Below are 20,625 nucleotides of genomic sequence, written 5' to 3'. Positions count from 1 at the left end.
TCTAAAGTCATGAATAAGTGTATTTTTTTCCTTAAAGTACTAAACAATCTAAAGTCATGAATAAGTGTATTTTTTTCCTGAGGATTTACTGCTTGGTAGTTATAAAGTAACAGAGCATGCCTGACACATCCAGTGTTAGAAAATATAGTTAATCCTCAAATGTCTGGTTCCTCTGACTCATGTCGGAGAAAACTAGTTTGTTTTCATAAGCCTGTGGTGAAAACACAGCTTTTTTTTTTTTTTTTCTATTAAGAAATAGCTCACAGTAACTCTCTCTTCATATAATGAAGAAAGACAACATTTACTGTGACTGCATCATGAGATGTCCATCACTGTGGTGTGACAAAGTGAGATGAACTTACGCTTGTGATAATTTTTAAGCTATTAGAGTAAACTTTAGGAAAAGACAAGGCTTTGATCTCACAGTATGCTAACCATAAATGAAATCAAATCAGGATGAGTATCGCCTCACAGTGGTCCCCTTCCTTACAAAACTCTGAGTTGTGTACAAGCTGTGACAGAGTACATTCAGCTCATATACCCATAATAGAGTCTGAAAAGGTAGAAGTTCCCAACTCATATAGTAACCCTGCCGGTGTACCATTAGGACTGAAGGTTGCTGATATGGTTTCCTCAGCAGCTCTATTCCTTTTTTTTTTTTTCTAATTCCTTCAGTGATGACTTGACAAAAACAGTATGGTAGAGTCCACAATGGGTCTCCCCTACTTGGTACCAAGGGCTCCAATATATAACAATGGCTGAGTAATTTAAAATGTGCAGTCCAAATTGTTCATACTTTTATCTTTGGTGGACTATGAAGAATAGAAGTTGAGAGAGTAGGAGCAAAAGTTGAGTCTAGTCCACTGAAGGAAGAAAAGTGAGAAACAGAAAGCTCAGTCACAATTAGGTGTGCTACCCAATTTTCATTCTACTTAAAAGACTGAGAGACATCTTTTAAACAGCATTCATGCTTCTCATTCCATAAAAACACTGTGCAGTTTCATCTCAATAAAATGTAACTTAAAATAATTATATGACTTAATCACTCCTAGAAATAGATGAAACATGACAGAGTATAAATATCAGCATTTTACAGCACTTGTTCATAATATGTTTACCTGGGCTACAGCAGAGATCACAGGTGGTAAATCAAACAAAGGCAGTCGCAAAATATTAAATAAAGAAATAGATGTAAAAACTTTAGTTGCTGTAAAAACATTCTCTTCGTCCAGATGAAAGAAGACTCCAAATGTAGCCAATGAGACCTTTTAAATAAAAAAATGTAAAAAATATATCCAGAAGCAAAATCACATTGTAACAAAAATTTATACACAAATACTATTTTTGTTTGCGTTTGGAAGGTGTAGGATCCCATTTCTGCTCATGTCAGGCACTCTGTAACTGCTGCACATGGAAATTATTACATAGCTGCAATACTGAGTGCAGGAATACTATAATTTTAGTGAGCAAAAAACATGGCTACTGTGTTTCACCCAACCAGATACACATGAAACTATATGAAATAACTCCCATCTCAGGAATTGGTTTACTCATTTTGAAAACACTCACACATGATGTTTCAGGAAATTAACTTTTTTTTTTTTTTTCTTCTTGCTATTGCTATGATATTAGACATAAAATAGAATTATTTACTGCAGGTATTTTTATTTTGCCCACTTGGATTTTTTTGCAAAAATCTAGTCAATACTCATCAGAGAATAAGCTGGGTTCTTACACAACAGATACTCAAGTCTTCAGAATTAAGTAAAGCTTAAATTTAACAACCTGTCCTGTGGGGTCTCTTCTGCCTTTTGTTGAGTTTAGGAGTCCTGAACTAAACTAGTCACAAAGTACAAGGATTCCTAACAAAGTCCTAAATATAATAAGTTGATTATTTCACTGCATTTAATTGAAAATTTGAATTTTTCTCAATCACTGCTTCAAATATTTCAGTTATTATCAAGGTTACAGACTGAAGGATGGCCTTAATCCTCCCTTTCACTATTCCTAATATTCCTGTTCACCTCTTACATCTTGTGAGTTAAGTGCTAGAAAACGTCAGTTTGTGTAACTGAAATTAACAGTGGTCATTTATCCCTAATGAAGGTTCCAGTTTGATCCACAGAATCATTTAGGTTGGAAAAGACCTCCAAGATCATTGAGTCCAACCATAAACCTAACTCTGCCAACTCCACCACTAAACCATATCCCTAAGTGCCACATCTACAGGTCTTTTAAATATCTCCAAGGATGGTGACTCAACCACTTCCCTGGGCAGCCTATTCCAATGCTTGATAACCCTTTTGGTGAAGAAATGTTTCCTAATATCCAATCTAAACCTCCCCTGGAACAACTGGAGGCCATTTGCTCTCATCCTATCACTTGCTACCTGGGAAAAGAGACCAACACCCACCTCACTACAACTTCCTTTCAGGTAGCTGTAGAGAGCAATAAGGTCTCCCCTCAGCCTCCTTTTCTCCAGACTAAACCACCCCAGTTTCCTCAGCTGCTCCTCATAAGACTTGTGCTCTAGACCTTTCACCAGCTTCATTGCTCTTCCTTGGATGTGCTCCAGAATCTCAGTGTCTTTCCTGTAGTGAGGGGCCCAAAACTGAACACAGTGTTCAAGGTGCAGCCTCACCACTGCTGAGTACAGGGGGATGATCACTTCCTTGTCCCTGCTGGCCACACTATTTCTGATACAAGCCAGTATGCTATTGGCATTATTGGCCACCTGGGCACACTGCTGGCTCATGTTCAGACAGTTGTTGATCAATGCTCCCAGGTCCACTGGGCTGCCAGCCACTCTTCCCCAGGCCTGTAGCATTGCATGGGGTCACTGCACTGTGACCCAAGTGCAGGACCCGGCACTTGGCTTTGTTGAGCCTCATACAATTGGCCTTGGTCCATTGATCCAGCCTGTCTGGATCCCTCTGTAGATCCTTCCTACTCTCAAGCAGATCAACATTCCTACTCAACTTGGTGTCATCTGCAAACGGAGGGTGCACTCAATCCCCTCATCCAGCTCATTGATAAAGATGTTAAATGGGAGTGGCCCCAATACTGAGCCCTGGGGGACACCACTTGTGACTGGCTGCCAACTGGATTTAACTCCATTCACCACACCTCTTTGGGCCTGGCCATCCAGTCAGTTTTTTACCTGGCAAAGATACAGCCATCCAAGCCATGAACAGCCAGTTTCTCCAGCAGAATGCTGTGGGAAATGGTGTCAAAGGCCGTACTAAAGTCCAGGTAAACAACAACATCCACAGCCTTTCTCTCATCCACTAAGCAGCTCACCTTGTCATAGAAGGACATCAGGTTAGTCAAGCAGGACCTCCCTTTCATAAGCCCATGCTGACTGGGCCTGATTGCCTGGTTGTCCTGTATGTGCCACATGGTGGCACTCAAGATGATCTGCTCCATAACCTTCCCTTGCACCGAGGCCAGACTGTAGTTGCCTGGATCCTCCTTCCAGCTCTTCTTGTAGATGGGTGTCACATTTGTTAACCTCCAGTCAACTGGCACCTCCCTGGTTAGCCAGGACTGCTGATAAATGATTGAAAGTGGCTTCATGAGCACTTCCACCAGCTCCCTCAGTACCCTTGGGTGGATCCCATCCAGCCCCATAGACTTGTGTGTGTCTAAGTGGTATAGCAGGTTGCTAACCATTTCCCCTTGGATTATGGGGCCTTCATTCTGCTCCCTGTTCCTGTCTTCCAGCTCAGGGGGCTGGGTAGTGGAGAACAACTGGTCTTACTATTAAAGACTGAGGCAAAGAAGGCATTAAGTACCTCAGGCTTCTCCTCATCCTTTGTCACTATGTTTCCCCCTGTATCCAATAAAGTATGACGACTCTCCTTAGCTCTCCTTTTGTTGCTAATGTACAGAAACATTTTTACCATCTTTTACAGCTGTAGCCAGATTAAGTTCTAGGTGGGTTTTGGCCCTTCTGATTTTCTCCCTGCATAACCTCATGACATCCTCGTATTCCTTCTGAGTTGCCTGTCCCTTCTTCCAAAGTTCATAAACTCTCCTTTTTTTCCTGAGTTCCAGTCAAAGCTCTCTGTTCAGCCAGGCCATCATTCCCTGCAACTGGAAAGATAGAGGAGATCACTGCTTGTGCTCCTGATCCCTTAACCAGTTGTCCCAAGGCCCTGAAGTCTCTATTTAACTTCCAATGGAGTTTAACAGAGGGATTTAAAGATCCAAAGATCTGAATGCATTCCTGATAGAATTCCACTGAAACAAAGCTAGGATGAATTTGGTTCATATTTTTTGTTTTTTTCTTTTTCATGTATTTAGAAGTTTCGTGTTTGAGAGGGTATAGCCAAAAATTACAGATCAAAAATGCATTCCCTTAAAACTTAGAAAAGGAGGAGTATAAACAAAGTAGTTGATTTCTATGCAATAGAAACAGTATGATTAAAACAGTGAAATTAGATTCGTGAGCTTTGGATTTGGTTTCTGACTTTAACAGAGGTCTTCAAAAGCCTGGTCATTTCATAACCTCTCTCATCCTTCTCCAGTCATATACATACTATTAGAACCTGAGAATTCAAATATACTGTGTTGATAAATTTAATGTTTTGAGATACTGTGAGGCAACATTTGTGAGAAATTCAGCTACTAAAGCATTAGGGAACACGAGAAACAGTCCTGCATGAATTAATATTTTTAAAAAAACAAACCATAAAAGGAATACACGTCAATGTTAGCATGGAGTAAGTCGTCAGATACCCAGATGACTTCAACACATCCACTTCACGTTCTCTAATGCTCATGACTTTCCTTTGATATGCAGATTCCCATGCATAAAGTTTGAGGAGCTAGACAATCAAACAAACATATTTTAATAAAACAGAAAAGCAGTGACTATACTTCAGAAAATAAGCTTAAGTTGCAAATGTCATTTTCAAATATTCAGCAATACCAAACTACAAAAATTTGAATGTTTTACAAATGAAAGCAAGACTTAAGATAACTCTAAATTAGGTTGTTCTTATGGAAGATATACTCTAGTCACTCTTAATTCTTCAGATTTCAACTTGTCTCTTATGTATCAGAAATGATGGGCTGGTTTATTTCAAAACAGGATAAATAACAAAAATCAAGCAACTTTTAAAAGTGCTTTTCTTCTATGCTAAAATTGCACTCTGCTAAAGGCTTTTGGATATCTATTAACATATTTTACATTCTCATTAGAAATGTGGTAATGAAACTGATGCACCATGTATAGTAAGTTTTTCAAATCAAGTTAAACCAGTAAATATTTTCCAAAAACACTTTAAGCACCTTATGTTAAAACGTTTTCTCTTCTAACTTTTATCATTATCAGCTGAAATATTACACACAAAACCTTAGTTTTTTAAATAACTTACTTTCTATCTTTACAACAAAAAACCCAAAACCCTTATTAGCTGTGGCATTACCTTTATTCCATGTAACATCTCACTCAGCAGCTTGACTTGTTGATCCAAATATCTCATTTGGCTTTTCTGGTTAAAAGACAGCAATGTTTTAATTTTTCAATGAGGAAAAAAATTTGGAGAGTAAAATATGCAGTGTACTGTACGCAATAAATACCTTTTATGCTATTTTTACCTTGCTGGAAAACAAAGTAGCACTGCGACATAAAAAGGCCTGAACCATAGGCCTCAAACCAAAGCTTGAAGCATAGGTCTCAAACCAGAATTGACTTCTGAGTGAACCTCCTGACCAGCATCCTTTCAGCTTATGACCATGGTAATATCCTCCGAAAGCTATAGATAAAGAATATATCTTTTTGGACCCTAAGCCAACTGTTTCCTAGAAGACAGGAACTCCTTAGATGGACCCGGGATCCTGCCAGATCCAGGATGCACCCAAGTGAAGTAAAGCCAATCTACCACATGTTTTTGTGCTTTTTTTTTTTATATATATGATTTGTTTGTTAAACTGTATAAAAGCAGGACCCTCTCACAGCGAAGATGGAGACCTCCCCTACGAGTGGACGCACTGTGTAGAACCTCCTGATTGCTGGGAGCGGTTCTCTGATCCTTCGCTGTGACAGGGCTCCCCAGCTGAAGCACAGATCTGGATGATGGTAAAGTATTAGAGCAATTGGTGATGTACCTTTCTTAATCACTATAGCTATGTGGATGATGGTCAGGTGCATGATCATTATTCTTGCTTATTCTTTTTGCTGCTTTAAACTAAAGCAAAATAAGCTTATGTTTTTAACTTGGTGTCTGTGTCCTTTCTGTTGACCTCGTCAATTGGCAAAACATACTACAGTTATATCATCTTCAGATAGATGTGGTTAAAAAAAATAAATCATTAGATAGGATAAAGGATTAAATACATTAAAATAATATTTTTCCCTTAAACTATCTTAAAAAGTGCATTTCAGTTTTTGTCCTTTTTATTTTTCTTCACACTGAATTAAAATTTTAACAGGCTTTCAGTTTCCAGGGTATTCAGGAATGATAATATGGTTTTAATCTTCAAAATCACTAAGCAGGTAAATACAGACTCAGTAACAATATAACACTATATATACACATACGCAAATATATTCATAATGCGATATGGATATAAAACACTGTATACGCATATTTGTATATATACAGGAGTAGGAAGAAAGTTTCCTCTGCTATTGATTAAAATATTGTTATTGAAAGAACCAATGAAAGAAACACGGCAGTTGTTCTCACTCCTTCAGTATACTCAGGCTCTTCTGCATCTCACATTCCTAAAATAATAATTAACAGCCTCTTTAATGTTTTGAGTCTTATTCATATATAACAAGTTGCAAACTTTTAGACAGAATTATTTTATTGTCCTTTGTATTTCTTCTCTATCTCTCATATCACAGTAGGGATCTAAGTACATTTGTAGCTGCTGTACCTCACCTGCAAAAGAGGTAAGAGGTTTTTTTGGGGTTTTTTCAACATCTCTAAACTGTCACAGCCTTACAAAAGAATTAATGGAGACCCAGAGTCTTCACTGCATGTGGCACCATCAAAGGCAGAATAAGACAGAGAGAAATAATTGCCATGACAGCAGTGCAAAACTTAGGATTGTAGTTTTTTTTTTTTTTCCTGTGGAGCTTACAGAAATTGTCATAGTAACAGGCAATACAGTGCCAAGAGAACTGTAGCATCAGAGAAGCAGAAAAGAAATCAGAACACCTGCTGTACTTCTATGGGAATTTCCATAATCTCAGGAGAATGTGCTAAATTTGAGGGAGAAGCTTAGCTTGAATAATAAAAGTGGAAGAGGGCCATAATCCTACAAAATCCCTCATTTAATGGAATTAACTTATGTAATATGCAAAAACATAGCTGTATCCTAAATTGAGTCATACAAAATTTTTACTAATACAAAAGTATTGTTTTCAATACAATGAAAATTTGGGTATCCAGCCTAGATACTAGTTTAGCTATCAAACATATGGCTTTCTTACTGCAGTTATGCTTCCTCCCTCAATGAAAACCAGCTGTGGCTTAGTGTGTTTATTTTTGGGGGTTTAATTTAGATATACCAATAGCATTCTTATACACGCATAATTTACCCCCTGCTTTATGACAACCTAACCTCTCCTTACTATGCTTATTTAAATATCTCACCTTTAGTCTTTTTACTTTGGCTGCAATAAGTGCATTTATAGGTATAACCAAAAGAAGCAGTGCAACACCTGCTAGGACTGATGGGCCAAGTTCTTTCCAGAGAAAAACGACAGCCATGATGATCTGAAAAGGTGCTGACCACAACAGGTTGATGTTTACAGTTAGCTCCATGAGTTGCTGAGCATCTGCTGACATCAGGTTAACAATTTCCCCAGTTGTATAGTTTTGTCGTGAGGAATTAGCTAAAGTTAAGGCCTGCAACCAGAAAATACAGAGGTCAGAAAAATCAACAATTTTGATGGGTTTAGCTGGCCAGAAGAAGCTAAAAGGACAATAATTAGAACTCAATGAAACAGATTTGCAACTCTTTACAGTAAACAGTACAACACAGCCCAAAGAGGGCTCAGAAAGCCTCAGCTTTGGCCTAGCTTAGAACCACCCAGTGCAGGAAACAGCAACAGCAGGCTTCACAGCAAACTCATGTACAATCTCAGTGTGGCAGGCAGATACCACAAGTCTCAGGTGTCTCGGGACTGACACCCAGACAAACACACGCATTCTCTCTCCCTCTCTGTGTTAGTGCCTCACATTTTTCCACTGTGTCACCTGCAACTCCTGCATGTAACAAGACAGTGCTGCAGCAACTCACTCCACCATCTGTCCCACATGCAAAGCACAACCTGACCCAGTATTCAGTAATCAACTCTACTCCAAGAGAGGAAGAAACTCTATCGCAACCCTGTAGCTGTGAAAACTTGCCAGAAGACATGCCCTCGCCAACCAGAGCCTCTACTGTCCTGCTCATGATCTGATGTACTGACACACCTTGATATGCGACTGGAGAGAACAAATTCCTTTATTTAACTGATTTACAACTTACAAATAAAATTTTGCACGCTGCTTCAGAAAATACCCAAGATGTTCATGTCAAAAGATCAGTTTGACTCTCTTGAGAAAAGAGACTGTATTTTACATGAACAAAGACAGTGACTTATTTCAGATTTGGATTATTTTTTTGCTTCCTTAACTTGTGCTTAATAGTTAAACACTGCAGTAAAAATACCGACATGCCATGTTCATAACAAAGTAAACTAAAGGTGCAGTGCTGAGAAACCAGCTTCATCTCATATGCTACACATTAACAGCATAGTAAACGTTTTTATGTTTTGCAGGCCAGACAGCTACTTTTACTTCTACATTATTAGCACCTGAATTTCTTGTAGCTAATAATGCCGCCACCTCAGCATATCTTATGAAAGGTGGGATAAGTTATAGATGATCTCCACAGCAGTTAGCCATCTTTTATACATCTGAAAAACAACGAACCTACTGGGTATTCAACTCAACAGAAAACCAATTTCACTAAAATCAGGGGGAAAATTTCAGTCTCCAAAGGAGACCATGTGGCAAACTTCAGCTTCTTATATTCACTACTACTATACAGTAAAAACAGTGATCACGTATACCCTTACTTTTTCCCAGACATCCAACCTAGAAAGTTTTCCCAGTTCATTCTGTAAATTTGGGAAATTAACCCATAATCAAAATAGGAAGAGTTCAGTTTCTACATATATCTCCAATACTGTGTCTCTACAGGTGGCTGACAAAAGTATGTAATTTCAGGATTAGAGTCTTACAATAGAAATGCTGCTGAAAATCCAAATTATTGTAAGTAAATAATAATCAAAATATAAAGTCAATCTGTTAGCCTGTCACCAGTGTATAACATCTTGGGTTTTGATCGTGCTGGTAAGCACACTGTCCTTTAACACTGTGTTTATTTCAGTTTTTGTTTTGAGAGAAAAGTAGAAGAAGACATGATTACCTTTTTGTATATCAGGCCAACAACCGCAGTCTTGATTTTGACTGCAGTAAGCATGTTGTTACGCTGGTATAACTGATGGAGAAGGGTTTGTGAGAGAACTACGAAAAACAGGGCAATAGCATAGACATATCCACTCCTGTATGAACTAGGATGATTTTCACTGACCATTATCATTGCTCTGAAAATGAAGGAAAATAAATTTTAAATTCTGTGCATTAAGTCAACAACCAACAATAAAAAGTTCAATAAACTGACATACTGGCAACTTGGTTAACTAAATCCATTTTGGCTTCAGATATGGTGGAAGATCACAAAGAAATACGATGTTAAAAAAAGGCAAGTCTTATCTCTGTTTTCCAATTTGTTAGCTTAGAAACAATTCTCAAGTACTATTCTAGACACGAATGTCCTATTGCTGACTTCACTGACAATGGAGTACAAATGAAGAATGGCATTAAAGAAAAAAAAAAATTACATTAGATATTTGTACTTAGAAAGACTGCAACTACCCACCATGAAAGTGAGAGAGAAAAGAAAATCTACAGTAAAATTCTTATTTTTGTGTTAGTAAAGGGTTATCTTAATAACCAGCAACTGTGATGTCTTAAAACAGATTTTACAGTTAACAATTTTGTTCAGGATTACACTGATTCAGGGTATAGCTTGGAGGTCAACAACAATTCTGTTCATTAACTCTTTATCAACACAAAGATATTTGATAAATTCTTAACACCTCTGTGGTAAGCAAAGTTTCTAAAAACCACTTCCAGCAACCTCATGGTATCAACAACATGATTACAACAGTCATTCCAGTTTTCCAGTAAATGCTGAAGCTGCAGATATTATTATATATTTAGTGGGGTTTTTTTAAATAGAGATGGAAAAATACTGACAAAAAAGTGGGGAAGTTAAATATCACAGTGGTCCATTTTTTTTAACATTTGGGTTTATAATACTGTGCAATTGAGTTTCTGCTGGTTTTGTTTCAGTCCTTTGGCTAAGAAATTCCTGATCTCTTTGAGCTTTCCCTCATTACATCATTTTCAAATAATCACCGGAGCAGGGCGAGGGTGAGAATAAAATCTTTACACATCTAAGGTGTTGCTTAGTTTGGTTTTGATGCTGGTAACACTTTAGCTTTATTATTACTGTTATTCTCTGAACATCAAGTGAAACACATTAAAAACTTACTTCATTATTTGTGGACTCATGAAAGCCAGAATGTCAGCTGTAAGTTTCAGAAATGCAACTTTAATCAACAAAAATTTAAATGCTTGCCATAATGGCAAAATCAAAGATGGTTTATGGAAACTTGTTTTCTTAAATAGCATTCTTCTGATGTAAGAAGCCTGCAAGATTACAAAAATACATGCAGAATTAAGAGAAAAAATTATTTTTGAACTTCACTCATATTTACAAATATAAAATATGTAATATTAGTGTCCATCTAAGGCCATCATTGTACTTATGATCTGAAAAAGCGCATTTCCTACAGTTAGAAGAAAAGCTTTTTTAAGAAATGAAGTCTGGTTTTATTCAGCCTGGCTAGTAGTCTTTCAGGAAAGGATATAATTTCCAGGGTTGCCCCAATCATTCACAAATATAATTAGAAAATAATTTAATCCTCAAATGATTATTACAGATAAAAAAATTTGTATGATAAAAACAGAGGTAAGCTTCAATACAAATGCATTATCATTTATAGCAGGCTTAGAGCAACTTTATATTTAAGGTTGTATAACCCTTCTGTTCTTTCTGAATATTTTCAGTTGTCAAGTAACTATTTTTTTTTCAGTTTGAATTTAGCTCAAATAATTGAAAATATTCTTACAAAGACTCAAAAAAAAAAAAAGAGTTAGCCTTTCTTAATTATGACAGTGATGAAGGATGGGGTATTTTTTACAGACTACTTGAATAATAATAACAATATCTGAAGTAAAAATTATCCTTCTTGGAAAATACTTCTGAATGCTTTGGTAGAAAGGGTTTTGGTGTGTATACCATCAGTGGAAGGAAGGGCAAACCTATAAATAGGTAAGAAAAATACTGAAGAGATGCAGTAAGGTCAGACTCTGCAGGAGCCCTCTTTTCAATAAGTCATTAAAAACCAAAAGCTACACTCTTACTGGTCTTACAGGTTAGGTCCTTTCTCCTGTGAACTTCCTAACATTACAGAGCTCCTAGTGCACTTTAACTACAACAACAAAATAAAAACTGTGTCTGAAACTGTCAAGAATTTACATGAAAATCACACAGGGTAACTCAAGCAAAAACCCCAAAATATCTGTAAAACTCAGTATTGTTAAAACTAAAGAAAACTGGAATCTGTTCTGTATGTTCTATAAGCCAGTGTCTGTATAAGCAAGCTGACAATAGACTTCTCTACCTATCTGAAATACAGGTGCAAAGATAAGACACAGGGAAACAGAGAAGTTCAGAGAGGAATTAGTTGGACAGTTTTGACAAAGATGGTAATCAATCATCAAAGTAAAAGCCACGGTAGATTCCCTATCAGTCACAGTAGATTCCGTATCACTTGAAGTGTTAAAATGTAACTAGGTATCTTTCTAAGAAGTAAGTTTGAACTTAAAACGATTTAGAAGAATCCCATAGTCACACTCAAGATCATGGATCACAACACCAAGTGGCTTTTGTGATCTACAAAATTTCGGCTGTTCAATAAACCACAAGATTTTAGAAATCTTCTCCAGTTTCTAGACTCCCAAATTTAGAAAAGGATATTGGCAGAATTATAGCTACCTTTAATCCTGTGGTAGACTTCCGGATTTCTTTTCTCCATTGCTTTTCAAAGTTAGGACACACACTGTATGGTGAATCAGTTTCATTCACTTCGAACAGGTCATCCCTTTCCAATGGCCTCTTATAGCCTATAGATATAAGTCTGAAAGAAAGCAATGAATTTAGACAGCATGAAATACAGCAGACAAAACAAGCAGAACTACTAACTCAAAACACTAATGATATAATTGAGTGTATATAAATAAACTCTATAATCAAAATAGTGTATGTAATCCTATAAAGTCTACAGACTAAATAGTGGAACATACTTAGTCACCTTAAGCACACTGAAATTCACCTGAAGTAAGAAAAGCCCAACCAGATTGTCACACCTGAACAGCAAATTCTGAGGAACCTTTGTACCTCAGAATCTGTCTACATTTTTGATCCTGTATTTCTTTATAGGAAAATATACTATTTCATAAACAAGCATGTGTAGCATCATTACCCACTTAGTATTGTGATCTGGAATGAAATACCTTTTCTATCACAGGACTGCACTATCACAGAATCACAGAACTATTTAGGTTGGAAAAGACCCTTAAGATCATCTGGTCCAACTGTTAACCTAACACTACCCAGTCTACCACTCAATGATGTCCCTAGGCACCACATTTACACCCCTTTTAAATATTTTCAGGGATGATGACTCATTATCCTGCAACTCATCTTTAATACAGGTAACAACATTAAACTACTGGATTTCAGCACAAGTACAATGGAACTTTCCTTACCACAGATCTTCAGCTCTTAAAATTTTAACAAAGTGCTTTTACCCTCTTAAGTGTCAACAAAAACTAAAACTGGTCTTAAAAATGGCAAAATAGGGCTGATAAATACACTGAACCTAAAGGAGCTCTGAAAGAAAAACAGCTGATTTGGAATTTTTGACAAGCATGTCAGATTTATGACAACCCAAAGCAAACCGTGCCATGCCATTTCTGAGGTGGGGGAAATGCAAAAGGATTCATGTTGACAATGTTCTCTAACTTAAAGGAAATCCCAAACAGCTAGAAATTGATGAGACACACATGCACGGCCACTGGAGTGTGTGTTCTGTCAGCGGCAGCCCTAATGCTTTCAGGCTGGTGAGGATTTCTCTCCCTGAGGGCTGCAGCACAAGGGCAGTTTCTATCCTCTCTGGTGTGCACTGCCAGTGCGCCATTCCTGTGCCGGTCAGTGCCAGCACTGGGCTTGGGGCTAACGTGTGTGCCATTGTGCTTATCACAGGACAGAAAATAAAGACTCAGAAACACTTTTTTGAAGGTTGTAAAATTCTGGTGGGGGTGGACCTCACTATCCCCAAGGGCCTCCCAAATATCTACTGAAGCTGTAACTTTAATACAAAGTGCTGTTTTGCTGATTAAGGATACCAATTAAACTTGGACACCAGAGTGAAAAGAGTAGGCGTACTTTACTAGTGATAACCAAGTAATGTAACAGCGTAAGAAGAAGCAGAACAGTGCACTTAAAGCAACAAACAGGAAAATACAGGGTAATGCATCAAATCATTACTACACGAGAGAGAGAGAATAGTGATTAAGAGAAATACATCACCACTTGCATATATTATCATCATCATCCGGATCCGCAGATGCTGGGGAGCCCCGGTTACAGCGAGGATTTGGAGAGCCTGTCCCGGCAAGTGGGAAATCCTACGCGGTGCATCCACTCATAGGTGAGGCTTCCAAAGTCGCTGCAAACGGGCCCAGCCTTATATACCAGAGATCGACAAGCCAGAATAGCTGGCACCTTTGTTTTGAGCGGAAAGTTTCCGGTTTCATTCTCCTGTTGGATTCCACCCGAAGCCTGGCCAGGGCTCGGAGGGGGGAACCAAGGGAGTTTCTAACAAGGCCAAATACTTGGGTTCTCAGCCTTGAACAAGGCTGCGAAAGGGAAGTTGGATACCTTCTCTTCCCTCTACTGATTATATTTTGTCTTTCACTAGCGAGTTTACATATTTTACTAATGACTACACGCCAAGTTAGCAGCTTCAGCTTGGGGCCTGTTGTTCAGGCTGCAGTATTTCAATGCTTTAGCACTTTTTTACACCAGCATAAATAGGTTGTTATGACTTAATACAATACCTACTAGCATAGTAGCTAGTTACAGCATATATATTAGTTATAAAATATACTGTTGTCCAAGCCTTAGCACTTCAAGTGCATTTGCCTTAGGCTTGATAAATTAAGGCAAAAATAACAGAGCTTCTCACTAAGAGCGCCACCTTTGAGACAGACGAGGAGAGCAGACCAATTGGTATTCGAGTGGAAACTGTTGTTTAAGAATTCTGGGTAACTCATCTCAATGCTAGAACTCACTGCTGCCAGAGGATAAATAGATCTAGCAAATGCCCTCCACACCGTAATCTCTCGATTGCCTGAATTCTAAAGAAACATAGTATAGCATTATGGGTTTATTATCTAACAATTAATTTCAGACTTCCTCATTTAGATTGCAAGCACTTAAGGCGAGTATATATTAGCCATAATCTATTGTGTTTGCTTGTGAATGGAAAGAGGAAACATATCTAATGTTCACAGTATTAGCTTAATTGCATCCAGTTATTTATTTATTTACACAGTTATTTATTTATTTACACAGACTCCTATGCCGTATTCAAGGGATGTACCGAATGGCTTACATTTTGGGAACAAAACCACTGGGAAGTAAATCGGGTACCAGTGTGGCAGCGTGAAAAGTGGGAGGAAATCTTAAACATTGCAAAACGGAAGTCCTTTTTAGTAGGATGGGTTGCTGCACACCAGTCAGGAAATCACCCTGCCCACCTGCTAAACAACCAGGTGGATTCAATGACTCGTTTGATGAGAACTGCTACAGAAGGTGAGGAGGAGAAATGGGAACACTTACTGGAATGGCTGCATGTAAAGCGGGGTCACTCAGGAAGCAAAGATTTGTTTAAAGAAGCGATAAGCAGGGGATGGTCCGTAACCAGGGAATTGTGCAATACCATTATTTCAGCGTGTAGTCTATGTTGTACTCGGCTGGGAGAGCACAACCCTCTTAAGGACCAACCCCTACACCTAAGGGACAACAAGGGACTATGGGACACCTGGCAGGTGGATTATATTGGCCCTTTCCGGCTCTCTGAGGGAAAACGTTATGTATTGGTGGGGGTGGAAATAGTATCAGGCCTAACTCAAGCAGCAGCTGTATCTCGAGCAACTGCAGAAAATACGGTGAAGGGGTTAAAACGTTGGTTTAGCTACTTGCCTAAGCCCAAATCGATCCAATCAGACAATGGTAGTCACTTTACTGCCGGGGTGGTTCAGGAGTGGGCTCAAGATGAAGGAATTCAGTGGATTTTCCATACTCCATACTATCCCCAAGCAAATGGAATTGTGGAACGCACCAATGGACTGTTAAAGCAGGCCCTAAAACCCCTCGAACCAGGATGGCCACAACGGGTGTCAGACGCAGTAATGAAGATAAACAGCCGGTGGGGAATTAATGGGTGCCCACGACTTACCGCGTTCTGTCCTAAGCCTCTGTCCATACTCGCCAGGAAAAAAGAGACTAAAGACCCTGCAAACCCGCTCCATTATCCTGGACAACCTGTTCTAGTAGACTTGCCCACCGTGGGGCAAGTACCCCTAACCCTAAAAACTCCCATCAATATTTGTTCATGGGTGGCTACTGATGCCCATGGGAAAGAATACCGCATCAATACCAGGGGGATTGTCCCTTCTTTCTAACCATCATTGTTTTGTCATGTATATATGTGTTTTACAGAGCATTGATCCTGGACAACAGGAGACCTATGTTACTTTTAGCACTTTCAATGATTGTAGGCATTATTGGCTAGTTATTATTTGTAATCTGCTTACATTATTATATAATTTGTGGAATCATACCTGCTGAGTGTGGAATAAATCATTGCCAATCAATTACAATCAACAATCCAGGAAATTTTACAGGTACATTTAATGAGTTCACTTATTAGAAGGTTAACCTGGAGTTGTGCCTTAAGTTACCTTATTGGGAATCACCTCCAAAATAAAGGAAGCCTGTGAGCCACCTGTGACTGCAAACTGGTGCTTGCAAATACCAAACAGATTACAGTGCTCACTCATATAACTGGATGTGGTCCTTACAACACCACATCCACCAACAGCAAAATGCAGTCATCAAAGACTAGTTGAAGGGGTTTGATCCCACAAATTAAGCATTAATGAATTGTACCTGAATATTAAATTGTATTCTCATTTAAATCCTTATAGACCTGATAATGTTATTGTGTAACCTCAAATAGTTTTAGAAAATTTAACTTAGCAATTATATGTACTAACAAGATATGCCTTTAAGGAATTAAAGGTGCAGACCCAACAAGCATCTAAGATGACGTTGCAGAATCTGGCTAGCATTGCTGAAGGAACATGGACTGTGCAGTGTGCTGAATCTAACTGAGGGAGAATGCTATATCATCATCCACAATGCCACCACCTCTATAGAGGGGACCGTGCCATGATGAAGATGATCAACAACGGGAAGTGAGAACCTTTTTATTGACTGATGGACTAGTTTGATGGATGGAACCCTGGGTCACGGGTCACATCACTGGGATCCTCAGGACTCACGGGGTGGGGAGGATGGCTTGTAAATATTAGTATTGTGATATTATGCAAATTTTTGCTTTTAATAGTATGCCTTGCAGCAATTAGCTATATGCTCTCTCACCTTCTGTCTTCCTTTTCCCTATACCTTTTTGGGATCACAATGGTCAAAGAAGAACTTGGAGTGTTTGAGTCACAGGGTGGGATGTGAGAGACGAGAAACCAGGCCTGTGAGAAACTAAGAAAAACAGCCTGAGAAAGCAAAAGTTGAGGCTGATCAAAGAAATGCCTCAAACACTCGCAAGACAAAACTATGAGTCACAGGGTGCATTCTGTGGAGGTCGAAGCTGATAAGGCTGCCCGAATAACACAAGATGGGACTGGAGGAGGGAGCCCTGTGAAGACAGGACGGCTCTGCTCTGGTGCACCTGGCCAAAACTTCAAGGGCCATCTGTCCGGTGAATGACCTTTGCTTCATTATCCACGAAATGCATATTAAAGTTAACACCCCTCAATATGCTAACGAGGGCTAACATGATCATGCTAATTACATCATCCCATGAAACACCTTACCCCTCCCCGTACATGGGATACGTAGGTATGGGGGTCGACCTAGGGGATGGACCCAAGGAAAGTGGGTATAAATCAAGAAGGGAAGGGGGGGGGCGCGGCCCGAGGAGAGAGAGTGCAGTGAAGCGAAGAAGACGGATGCCAGCGAAAAAGACGGATGTCTCCCGTGCCTCCCGGAACCCTCGTCGGCAGGAGCGGCGCAGAAACCCAGACCGGTGATCTGTATTTCCCCATTCCCTCTATCTCCCTCTTTTCCCTTTCCTATTAAGCAATGCAAGGCATATTATATTGCTCGCCACAACTTGCTATATACTTAGCCAACTATCGTGTGTTCAATTAGTACATTGTGAGTAGTTAATAAATGTTTAGACTTGGAGACTTGTTGTCCGCTCCATTGGGGATTTGCGAATCTGAGTCACTTGTCCCCCTCGTCTGAGCGGGACGTGACAGAGTCAGACATATACACTTCAAAAATCTAAAAGAAAAATGTTAAAAATGAGTAATGGTCACAAGACATAACACATGAAGTTATTTGAAATAACATGAAAAATACTCAGTGAGGGGAAGCTGCAAGACTTGACATAGTGGAGTTTTCAGTTCCTATTTTTGAGTGGAAAATTTCCCAAAAAGCAGTGGGACTTTATTGGTGTTTATGAGCAGGTGATCTGCAGTAATAACATACAGCCTACTGTAAAAGAGGGAGGAAAACGAACATGAAATGGGCTACTTGGAAAATACTTTAAAGGTAGTACTGAGTATTTGTTCCTGAAGATCTAGCAAACTGTTGTATCAACACGTGCAGTATAAAGAAAACCTTATTTTATTTTTTGTCTATTGCCAAACTTTACAGGGACAGATAATAAATAAAAAAGGATAGCTTGATTTGGCCTTTTATATCTCATTGTCTAAAAATATTGTCTACTGGGACAAGAACATTGTGCTTAGTTATCAAAATATTAATATTTTAAATAATACCATCAGGTAGTGTATAAAATGACTGTTACTATGTATAAACAATACTCCACAAAATATTTGGATATGACCTCTAAAAGTTGTAAACTGCTTTTTGTACAAAAAGCTAACAGCAATCTCAGGCTCAGGCTCTAGCTCAAGCCAGAATGATGTTGTGGAATGTAAACGCATTCTCCATAATTCTGTGAACATCAATGAACACCAACAAGTAGTTTATTAAATTCTTACCTGCTAAACCAGGAATATGTTAATTTATTGAAGAAAAAAACATTCTCTTCAGGGCTGCATTTCTGTTTAAAAAAGAAGGAAGGAAAAACTACCAATGTTACTTGAAAGACTGAAGAAGAAGTTGGGTTTGGTATTTTTTTCTTCTCCTAAACATGTAGTTTTTAGGAGCTATTTAATTCTGAGCTACAATAAGGTCTATATTTACATTTCTTTGCCTGTTACCTTCTCACACCAATAAAATCTAACACAAGGTATTAAGTTTTCAGTTCCTATTTTTGTCTACTATTTTGTCTACTATTTTGCCTACTACTATGAAAGAGATCTACAGTCCTGTGACTTACTAGAATTTAACTTGCTGTAAGAAAGAGGGTATTAACCACCACCTTAGCTTGATTTTACTGTCCACACATACCCTAGAATATGATCACACCAACAGTAAAGCATAGGAGTTGGACTCGATGATCCTTACGGGTCCCTTCTAACTTGAGATATTCTATGATTCTATGTCCAGTATAAGCAAACCTTCCTCAAATCTTTGACAGTTAAAATCCTGTGCGGTTTTTTTCCCCCCCCGTTTGAAAACCTAGCTATTGGAAGTTGTCAACTGCTAATACCTCAAGAACAGCAAACTCCTTTCAGACCCTAAGAGACGAAGCACGACTAACATGTACTGTACACATACATGAGGAGAGGAATATGAGGCTTGTGCACTGCTGCCAATTTCATAAGTCATTGGAGATAACTGTAATGGAGGCAAACAAATACGAACTCTCCTATGCTTCCTGAGGAATGTGTATCCACACCCCAGAATGACTTCAGCACACCTAGGGAGTAAATTCTGTCCCTCGGTAATTACCGCCTTAAAAGAATTTCTAACCAGAGATACAATTACAGTTCTTTTCGGTAGGTGGTGTAAAGAACCAACCTATCAAAAACGTATGCTGCGGGTGCTCTGAGATCCTGTACCTTTCCACAACGATTTTTCCTGTACTTCCATTGATAAGCCAAACGATCAAATGAATGTCCAAGCACTGGCCAGGGCGCAGCGAGCGCCGGCGGGGCGGCACCCCGCCCTCAGCCCCAGCCCCCGCGCCTCCCGCCCGCCCTCAGCCCCAGTCACCGCGCCTCCCGCCCGCCCTCAGCCCCGGCCCCCGCGCCTCCCGCCCGCCCTCAGCCCCAGTCACCGCGCCTCCCGCCCGCCCTCAGCCCCGGCCCCCGCGCCTCCCGCCCGCCCTCAGCCCCAGTCACCGCGCCTCCCGCCCGCCCTCAGCCCCGGCCCCCGCGCCTCCCGCCCGCCCTCAGCCCCAGTCACCGCGCCTCCCGCCCGCCCTCAGCCCCGGCCCCCGCGCCTCCCGCCCGCCCTCAGCCCTCCGCGCTCTCACCGTCTCGCCGGTGGGACTCCGGCGCGCGTAGCGGCCGCCCTGCCTCCCGCGGGAGGTCGCCATGGCTCCCAGGGGCCGTGCGCCGGGCAGCCAGCGGAGACTAGACGGTCTCGGCCGGCTGCGAGGGGAGGGAGGGGCGCTGGAGGCGGGCGGCGGCCGCCGGCGGAGCTGGGGCGAGGCGCGGGGAGGGCGGTGCTGCTGCCGCCGCCTCCGCTTGGGGCCAGCGAGGCCCGGCCCCCGGGCCCAGCGGCGGCCCCGGTAGCTGTGCCCGCCCGCCCGGCCGGGCCGTGCCCGCAGAGCTCGGGGTGAAATGCGCTTCGTGCCCTAACGCGACCCGCAGCCGGCGGGGGCACGGTCTGACCGCGACGTCTGTCCCGGTGGCGTCACTTAACGACAGCCCGATGTGTGGTGCACTAGTGGGCAGCGTTCCAGTAACATTGAGCGGGCAGGAGAGGGAACGGCATCTGGTGGGGGGTGTGCATCCTATCTTGTCACTAAACGTATAAAAACCCTTTGTTTTTCACTAGCTCTTAGCTGGATGCGTGCTACTGTTGAAGGTTAAACTTTTAGAACCATGTAGCAATATTACGCGTAGGTCAAGAAAGACGTTCTTTGTATATGTTAAAGCCAAAGGCACCCCTAATCAGAAGAACAAGTAGATAGCC

At 40.4% G+C, this 20,625-nt stretch overlaps 1 protein-coding gene across 1 annotated transcript in view; it reads right to left on the bottom strand.

The window, feature by feature from the left end:
• LOC141918726 (multidrug resistance-associated protein 1-like) overlaps nt 1-20,041 on the bottom strand; it is a 42,760-nt gene extending 22,719 nt beyond the window's left edge. The window contains exons 1-9 of the mRNA XM_074813598.1: nt 19,961-20,041; nt 18,579-18,640; nt 12,196-12,337; nt 10,627-10,784; nt 9,436-9,613; nt 7,611-7,865; nt 5,433-5,498; nt 4,692-4,829; nt 1,119-1,265 (exon numbers count right to left, since the gene is read on the bottom strand). Coding sequence (XP_074669699.1) covers nt 1,119-1,265; nt 4,692-4,829; nt 5,433-5,498; nt 7,611-7,865; nt 9,436-9,613; nt 10,627-10,784; nt 12,196-12,337; nt 18,579-18,640; nt 19,961-20,023 — 1,209 coding nt within the window. The 5' untranslated portion in view covers nt 20,024-20,041. The remainder of the gene's footprint in view (nt 1-1,118; nt 1,266-4,691; nt 4,830-5,432; nt 5,499-7,610; nt 7,866-9,435; nt 9,614-10,626; nt 10,785-12,195; nt 12,338-18,578; nt 18,641-19,960) is intronic.
• Between the last annotated feature and the right edge of the window lie 584 nt (nt 20,042-20,625).

The sequence above is a fragment of the Strix aluco genome, chromosome 2, assembly GCF_031877795.1.
Source record: "Strix aluco isolate bStrAlu1 chromosome 2, bStrAlu1.hap1, whole genome shotgun sequence".
Lineage (NCBI taxonomy): Eukaryota > Metazoa > Chordata > Aves > Strigiformes > Strigidae > Strix > Strix aluco.
This window is presented reverse-complemented; position numbering and strand designations above follow the sequence as displayed.